The sequence below is a fragment of the Boleophthalmus pectinirostris genome, unplaced genomic scaffold, assembly GCF_026225935.1.
Source record: "Boleophthalmus pectinirostris isolate CB_2022bp ecotype Guang Dong unplaced genomic scaffold, ASM2622593v1 HiC_scaffold_7, whole genome shotgun sequence".
Classification (NCBI taxonomy): domain Eukaryota; kingdom Metazoa; phylum Chordata; class Actinopteri; order Gobiiformes; family Gobiidae; genus Boleophthalmus; species Boleophthalmus pectinirostris.
The window spans coordinates 18472276-18481254 of record NW_026571473.1 but is presented as its reverse complement, the minus strand read 5'-3'; the positions used below and the strand labels follow the sequence as shown (position 1 = coordinate 18481254).

General features: G+C 37.5%; 1 protein-coding gene across 1 annotated transcript; it reads left to right on the top strand.

Moving 5' to 3' along the window:
- Positions 1-1548: 1548 nt before the first annotated feature.
- Positions 1549-8350, top strand: LOC110160187 (guanine nucleotide-binding protein subunit alpha-11-like). The gene is made up of 8 exons (XM_020924826.2): positions 1549-1795; positions 2150-2311; positions 2788-2972; positions 3078-3232; positions 4984-5112; positions 5462-5591; positions 6503-6656; positions 7597-8350. The coding sequence occupies exons 2-8, from the start codon at positions 2161-2163 to the stop codon at positions 7779-7781; spliced, it is 1089 nt and encodes a 362-aa protein (XP_020780485.1). The 5' UTR covers positions 1549-1795; positions 2150-2160; the 3' UTR covers positions 7782-8350.
- The last annotated feature ends 629 nt before the right edge of the window (positions 8351-8979 follow it).

Sequence of the window (8979 nt, the reverse complement as noted above, 5' to 3'; positions counted from 1 at the left end):
ATGATCAGCAAATACTGCACTGATCTATATATTGTATGTAGAATTATGTTTGTATGTCAAAACACCATACGCAAGCCCGTCAGACATTTGAGGGCCTGGTAGCAAGAAGACTCACACAGGCCCCCTTTTAATATAAATTAACAGGAAAAGGGTCCAATTCTGTGTCCCTAAATCCCTGGGGCCCGGGACAACAGACCCCTGTCTACTGCCCTGTCCATACAAACCAAAAAAATTCCTTTTTCACCCTCCACCGGTAATTTCATCCATTTTCCAAGATCAATCCCTCTTCCCTCTTCCAACTTCCCTGGGAAGTTGAAGGTTCTGTGCTGTATCTTCCTAGCACCTAGTGCTGCACTTTTCTGTACTGAGATATCTAGTGATTCTCCTGGGATATGTTTTAGTCATTCGTCCAAATTGTATTTATTTTTAATTTTTTTTTCACCATCCATCCATCCAGCACCTTATGCCCTGCAGATTGGCCCCTGCTTAAGGCAAGGCAAGGTGTAAGGTCAGGTAATGGCTTAATTTGAGGTTTTTATGAAAAGCCTAGAATCATTAATTTACACAAAACACACCCACACACCCACACACGCACACATACACACAAACAATTAGGCCTACAGACATAATGTGGTCCAAATGCTTTAAACTTCCTTGACCGCCTTTCACACAGTCCCTCCTCTCAGATAATCTCAATATCTAAGTCCAGGAAACCCCAGTCAAACCGGTTCTGCTGGATGAGACAAAAGATTGACATCCAAATAGCAGCTGAGGTGTAGGAGTGACTGAATACCTGTGGTACACTATTCACGGTGACGGTGATTCATAACATGCTGTCCTATGGAGTGTGCGACTTACCCTTTAGACCCACCTGTAATGGTGTAACACTTTTTAACTTGACATTAAATAGATTAACACACAAAACATTCGCTAATGTAACGTACAACAGGATAATGGAATAGGAAATCCCATGAAACAGATGATTTTTGCCCAATACGTTTTAGTAATGTAAATACAATAGAAACGTATTTTTGAGCTACAAAAGTTTCTTTAAACGTAATCTGATAATGAATAGGCTACGTTGAAACCAGCCGAAACATTATCCGATGTGAAGCGCCACTTACTCTAAAAACCTTCAAGCTAAAATGATTTAGAAATTACACTTCCTGTACGGACTTTTCATAATAAGACGCTTGAAGTATCTATAATTTGTACTCTCAAATGTGACGTATTGACATTACGATGCTGGTCTCTAAATTGTTGACTAACTAGACCTAAATTATATAATAAAATAAAATAAAAAAGTAATAATCATCATCTTATAAATATAATAATCCATAATTTCAAATTAATCATGCGGATGGAATTAGGGAAAATTAGTCTGTTTTCAGGGCTTTATATTTTTCTGGGTTAGAATTTAGTAACCTACGCAAATACAGCTCTATTGCCTAACTGTGCACTGTATTTGCATGCATATGGCGCGTTATGGCAACAGCTGTGATTTTTATTGTGTAACATCCGGTTGGAGACTGTTAATTACCGCAGTTTTGTGGTTGGCTCGCCACAGAAAGGCGGTGATCCAAGGAGGCTATACATTCCTCTATAACGCCGTGGACCCCTCTGTCCCGGGATAGATCTCAGGTGGATCCTCGTTGGTGAGTTCATGTTGAGTGTGTCCGGGGCTGTTTTCTGTTGAACGTCGGTGAAGTGGCCACAGACCGTCTGCAATGGGACGCGGAGATTGAGCGCTACCTGCGTACCTGCTGAGAGTACGTACGGCGGACTACAACTGAAGGTATAAAAACAATATATTTCTAGATAACACTAATTCTACCCCACAGATATGTTGTTACTTTACTAAACTTTAAAAGTATTGTTATAGTTTGCTTATTCAGGAAAATGCTTAACCATCGTCGGATGGTAACAAACTGGCAGCAAATCAGAAACTTGTGAGTGGTGAAACCTGCTTGTAAACACGCAGGAGATCGTGTTTCTCCCTGTTTTTTTTTTTTTTTTTTTTTTTTTTTTTTTTTTTTTGGCAGTTGAAGTTTCATGATAAAATCTCACTGCTCAGACTAAAGACACAATTAATTGTATCCAGTAAACTGTCCTGGGCTTTATGGCTTTATTATCCCGTCATTAATTCCAGCCGTGTACACGATGGCGAGCTGCTGGACATGGTGCCGCAACACCTGTGTGTGCTGTTTGTCCGAGGAAGAAAAGGAGATTGTTAAGAACCACAAGAAGATCCAGAAGGAGCTCGACAAACAGAAGAAGAAAGAAAGAAAAGAAATCAAAATCCTGCTGTTAGGTCAGTGGCACGTTACCGAACTTACAACACTTTAAGTGAAGTCTTTAAAACAATTGAAGGCAATTATATTAATTAAAGTGATTAAGTGTGGATTGTCAGGTCGGAACACCTTGCTTAAAACGGCTTGGCCTGTTTGGTAGCCTGCTTCCAAAAACTATGTCAAGTATGTGTCACACTATGACTATGTGAGGAATGACCACATTGGCAGTGGTTCGACCAGTAAAAAAGAACAAAATCAACAGTACATCAGCGGGTCTTATGCTACATAGGCCTACTAATGTATGACTGTAATAACGTCTGATTATTATTTATATCTGACGTCACATGCAAAGAAGGATTTAGTGTTTTTTAAGCAGTTTTACTACATGATTATCAGAGATGGGTAGAGTAGTCAAAAATTGTACTCAACAGTACAATAATAATAATAATAATAATAATAATAATAATTGTCTCTGTATTTTTATTTTTCCCCTTAGGAACTGGGGAGAGTGGCAAAACTACTTTTATCAGACAGATGCGTATCATCCATGGCAAAGGCTTCTCTGAAGTGGACAGAAAGACTTTTGCTAAATGTATATTTCAGAACATCTTCACAGCCGTCCAAGCCATGACAGCTGCAATGACAACACTCAAAATCCCCTACTCCAACCCAGAGAATGAGGTAGAGCCGAATCTAACAAAACAAAACTAATGCAGACAGTTGCCACACAACACAATTTTGTGTGAATCTTGTACAAAGTTGCTTAAAGCTCTTTGGTGCTTCTAGATCTATGCCAAGTGGCTGCAGGAGATAAACACAGTGCAGATTACTCAGTTAGAGCGAGGATACGTGGATGCCATCAGACGCCTGTGGGCGGACTCAGGCATCAGAGTTTGCTACAGTCGCCGGTGCGAGTACCAGCTCCTCGACTCCACCGAGTAGTAAGTAAATAATGTGTCACTTTGTAGCCTGGTCCGCAATGACAAAAAAGTTTCCCATATAATGAAGGTTGGCTGGTGTTCTGTCTTATTCCTGTTAAATTGACACAAAGCAGTGGGATTGATTGGTATGTCCTCAAACTTATAGGAGTTGTAGTTCTTTTCTTTTCTCACTATTCACCTCTGTCACAGAGGGAAGAGAATATTAAGTGCTACATTATGCACATGTATGGTGAATTATTAAATAATATCTGCTAGTTCTAACACTAAACTTGCCAAGCTAGTTACCAGCTGTAAATAGAGCGTCGGAAGTAGTCCAGGTTTTAAGCCCTGACCAGCGAGCAGTACTAAATATTCTCAATTACAGAAATGGTTAGACTGAAGATCAAATCACAATGAGATTATTACCAGTATATCGAGACCCAGCCATGGTTCAAGTGGGAATCATGTTGAAAAGAGAGTAATACTGTTACAGAAGGCCAGTTCTAAACATTAATGTAATGCACTATACGGTTTAGGCTGTGAAGTACTGTAATATTGGAATTATTGCAGTATTTTATGTAATATTTTGTTTTATTCTAACAAAACAGTTATGTATATGCCTTAGGTTACTAGTCAAACTAGAGTCCATCATCCCTAATTTGGAAAATAACACAAATCAGCCTCAATACTGTCTTTAAAAAAAATCTGTCAGATAGAGGGCCTTGGTGTTATTGCGATATATTTAGTTTATTGTTGCGATATTGATTATTGCATCAGCCAACATTGCAATATTTATACTTTTGATATATAGTGCAGCTGCTGTTTACTAAAAATATCATTATTTTAGAGAAGTTTATAGTGTAAACTAAACAATGGAACAGATTAGGTGTGGTCATGTTGTCCATTGGTCTACATGAGGTGATATATTGATATATGTTTTAGTATGCTACAATTGACCTTTGAACGAAAACCCTCACTGCTTAACTCTGCTAAACTCCTATGAGTCACGCTGCTCTCAGAAAACACATTAGCACAGCTTTAATGCAACATTATCAGCAATACAAATGTAGTTGAGTAACGATATTTGCAATAAAGGTTATGTTCCATATTATTTTTCACATAAACCAAAACTGAAATACTGTCATAAAGCATAATATATAGTTTTCTTTGGTTTCATATTCCTGAATGACCACTAGAGGGACAAAAATACAATATCACAGGGCGTGCTACTGTGCTTGGAGGTAATTTTATTAATAATAATAATTATTATTATTATATATGTATGTATGTGTGTGTGTATGTATGTGTGTGTGTATGTATGTATGTATGTATATATATATATATATATATATATATATAATTTTTTTTTTTTTTTTCTTTACGTTATACATGTCTCAGCCATCTCTGATTTCCTATTCTGTACAGCCCCCATAGTGTTTGCTTAGGAGCGCAGTAATCATGGTGTGAGGCTGATAAGAGAGGCAGCTAGAATCAACACAATCCATAAAACTGTAATCTGACGGAAGAGGGTTATAGACTCAATACAGTTATGTGGTGAATTTATATCCCCAATTCACAAAGTAAAACAAGATGCAATGAGTAATTCTTCTCTGGACTATACAGACTCTAAAATACATGACATAAAAAATACACATTCATTGTAATTATTATTATCATTATTATTATTATTATAGATTTTACATAATTACAACAACTTAAATGCCATCTGATCAGTTGAAAGACCTTTTCTAAACTGCTTCTGTCTTTCCCAGCTATCTGAGCAACTTGGACCGCATTGCTTCCCCAGACTACATACCCACAGAACAAGACGTGCTGCGAGTTCGATTCCCAACAACAGGCATCCATGACTACTCCTTCACCATCAAAAACATCACTCTAAGGTTACTGTTTAAAAAAAAATAAAAAATCTGTATAATAAAGTAGAATGTATCACACTGGTGTATATGTGTATATATATATATATGTGTGTGTGTGTGTTATAAACATGTAGTATCACTATTAGTATACAATACAAATAGTGTACATTATATTAGTGTAATCTGTAGAGATTCAGAATTGACTGTAAGTGTCCAGATATGCCCTTTTGTTATACTACCTCATTAACTTGTGCCAATGATTGCACCACATTTACTTAACAAGGTCAGGAAGTTCTTTGTTATAAAACATCCTTACCTCATTAAACCAAAAATTCTTCAACTAAATTTTGACTTCTGCTCTGTTTCTCTGCAGGATTGTAGATGTTGGCGGTCAGAAGTCAGAGCGTCGCAAATGGATTCACTGTTTCGAAAATGTCACTTCTCTCATTTTTCTGGCATCCCTCAGCGAGTATGATCAAGTTCTGGAGGAAAGAGAAACAATTGTAAGATCATGATGCACTGCTATGCTTTAAGTTACTCTTACACTCTTTCCTGTTTCAATGTTTTAATGAAGCTCACTGAATGCATTTTCATTCATTTGTAAAATCAAACACTGTCACCTTTGGCACTGTCTTCCAACAATCCAAAATTTAAAATAAGCACACTGCTGCTTATAACTATCAAGGCTCACTCGGTAGAGCACTCGTCGACCAGTCCAAAGGTCAGAGGATCAGTTCCCACATGGACCAAGTTGTGTCATTGTATCCATAGGCAAGACACTTCACCCACTTTGCCTAGTATGAAAGAGGGGTCTGATGGTGCAGATTGGAAGCATTGCCTTGTGTCCCAGGGCAGCTGTGATTATGTATATATATATATATATATATATATGAAAGAAATAAAAAAAAATTCTTGAGCTGAAACTGGTTTTCCAACAATAGAAAGTGTATAGTAGGGGAATAACAACCGGGTTGTAACCTCTGAAAGTATGACCCTTTTGTGTTTAAAAGAGGGTGATTGTGATTAGTGATGGTGCCTAACCCTCTAACCCTATTTCACATTCAGATCCACCTCTTTAAGTTAATAATTGAACTCTCAATAAGTGGTGATATGTATTTAATATGCTTGTTTTGAGTTTTGAATACTCACTGCCACACATTAACCAACAGATGTCACTCTTGCTTAAATAAATGTCCTGTTTGTGTGGTCTTCTGTGAGCTGTTTATTTTCTCTTCGCCAACATGCTCACAAACCTCCACTCTACATGACCCTTTCTTCCTCTCCCTCAGGCACTCTCTTACCCTCTGTGCTTGTTCTAAATCATATTTGTCATTTTCCTATCTCTCCACAACTGTTTTGAGCAAAATATTCTGTTGAATAATTGCATGGACATTGCTGCCATTTGTCCCTTCAGAACCGCATGAATGAGAGCCTGTCTCTGTTCTACATCACCATCCACTCACCCTGGTTCCTCACCACCTCCATCATACTTTTCCTCAACAAGACTGACATCTTAGCTGACAAAATACAGACTTCTGACTTGAAGAGATACTTCCCCAGCTTCCCTGGTAAGAGTCAACCCATGTGGTTTGTATGTATAAAAAATGCATGTTTTTAGAGGATTACATAAGTTTGTGCCTAAGGACAAAAGAAACAATACAGGTGACTGTACTGATGAAGACATCTGTTTGAGACAGTGATGGAACCTTCCATTATTGTGACCAATATAGTGCAAACTATGAAATGAAAAGACAAGACAAAAAAAATGGAAATGGTTCCTGGGACAACTATGAGAAAGATGTTCCTAAAATGCCAGTGTGTCAACAGTATTTTGTTTTCGATATCTTTCTTTTCCCTTCTCCCTCACTCACACTCATGTAAATGAGTTGCTTCATGTACTTGGTGTGCTTACTGATGAGAACCCATATCTCTGCTGGTGTAAAAGGCTGTACACTACAGCATCTTCCTAACAGTCCTCAGACACACACCCTGATGGCTCACCCCCAGCCTTTTCACTGGCTCCGTTTCCCATGGCAACCTCGGTCAAATACCTCACTTGGTCTCTCAGCCCCCCACAAACCCCGGAGCATGCATTTGTGAGATGGAAAATAACACTGTCTGATTATTTGTGTATCTACTTTGTTTTAGTTGCCGTAGCATTAGCTAGCAAAAATAATGACTTCAGGGTCAAGCCCCTCATGTCAATTTAACCTTAATGGGAACTTTAAAGAGCTCTTGGTACTTGCTTGATTGGATGTTTTTCTACACAAGCTTTGAAGAACTCCTTAGCAAGTGAAGTGTTATCTTTGTTTTTAAAGAAAAAAACTTAATTTGTTTTCAATTACAGACAATAATTATTACAGCTTTACATTAGTTTTAAGTGTTTCTTTTTGAAATATTAATATTTGTTAAGAATGATAAATAGTTTACACAACTTAAGTGCAACTTAAATATGTTCTTAAATGGTGTGTTGCTGCACAAAAAATTGTAAAAACCTTGTCTGAACAGGTCAGAGGCAGAACGTGAAGGATGCACAGATGTTTATCCGCCGGATGTATGAGGAGAGGTCTGTCAACAAGACTCTGTATCCACACTTCACCTGCGCCACTGACACGAACAATATCAGGAAGGTCTTTGATGACGTTAAAGACACGGTTCTGCTCAAGTCACTGGGAGATTATGGCATTCTATGAGTAACCACCAGTCCACCGTTGTGATCAAGCAAAAATTAAGTCTTATTTTTATAAAACATGAAGGATTTTATGAGCCTCACTGATGTTTCTCTTTTCCATTTTGACATGAGAAAATCTGAAGACTCAATCTTAAAGCACCATCTTGGAGGAGATTACAATAGTGTTTACTGCCCACAAGCATCAGAGGAAGCAGTCAACACATCCGGATACATCCTTTTATTACTGCCAGAAGCTTTTTCTGCCTTTATTTTTTATGGATTGACTGAACTAAGCTACACACACACAAACAGCCAATAAGAATGCTTTACACTTACAAGAAGAGACCTTAATTTCATTCACAAAAACACACATTTCCTCTCTGAATGCTTCATAGAGCTACATGTGTTGTGTATTGGTTTATTATAAAGATACATTTTATATAAACAATACCCGGGTGTCTTTGTGTTCCTGAAGCAGCTTGTGGAACTGTCTTGGATGCACATCCAAGCCCTGCACCCCAGCATCAGAGACTGGGCTATTGTACTTTCTTTTGTTATAGAATAATTAAAATTTTCAGTATGTTCTGATGACATTATTTCTTTAACAGGTTGTGTTCATGTCATTCTAGATTAGAATATCATGTTATAGTTCCAGATGAGGGCAGAGGCCTATAACTCTATGGTCATTTCATCGTTTTATTAGAAATAGCCAAACTAAACATCCACGAAAGTAACTTGGACTTTATCATTATTTGATAGATATCAGGACAACAAACTTGACATATTAATCTTGCATCCTAAAATCCCTCATTCACATCTTTGTGGTAAAATTATTTTTATGAATTCAATCTTTTTGAACCCCTACAAATTCTCAGTAGTTCAACTGTGCTGGCAGAAAAAAACAACAACATAAAAACAAAACATTAAACTACCCCAGTTTCATGTGGATAGGTCCAGTAATTACAGATGAGTCAGGCAATGGCAACGAGCCAGGTCAAAAGATCTGCATTTTGATAGTAAATAGCAAATGTTACTATATTCTGATTTGTCTTTCAACTAAATATTAAACTATGGATATTTTACAATGCTACGTTGCATCATGTGAACCCCAGCTTTGTTTTAAGTTACACAGGTATTAAGTTTTTCAGTGTGAAAGTAAATAGACAGGTGCATACATCTACACCAAAGGGGTAAAACAAATGACCAGTAAGTCACAATAT

Coding starts and splice junctions, on each gene's coding strand:
- LOC110160187 (XM_020924826.2), top strand. CDS start 2,161: ATGGCGAGCTGCTGGACATGGTGCCGCAACACCTGTGTGTGCTGTTTG. Junction 2,312..2,787: donor AATCAAAATCCTGCTGTTAG/GTCAGTGGCACG, acceptor TTTTCCCCTTAG/GAACTGGGGAGAGTGGCAAA. Junction 2,973..3,077: donor ACTCCAACCCAGAGAATGAG/GTAGAGCCGAAT, acceptor TGGTGCTTCTAG/ATCTATGCCAAGTGGCTGCA.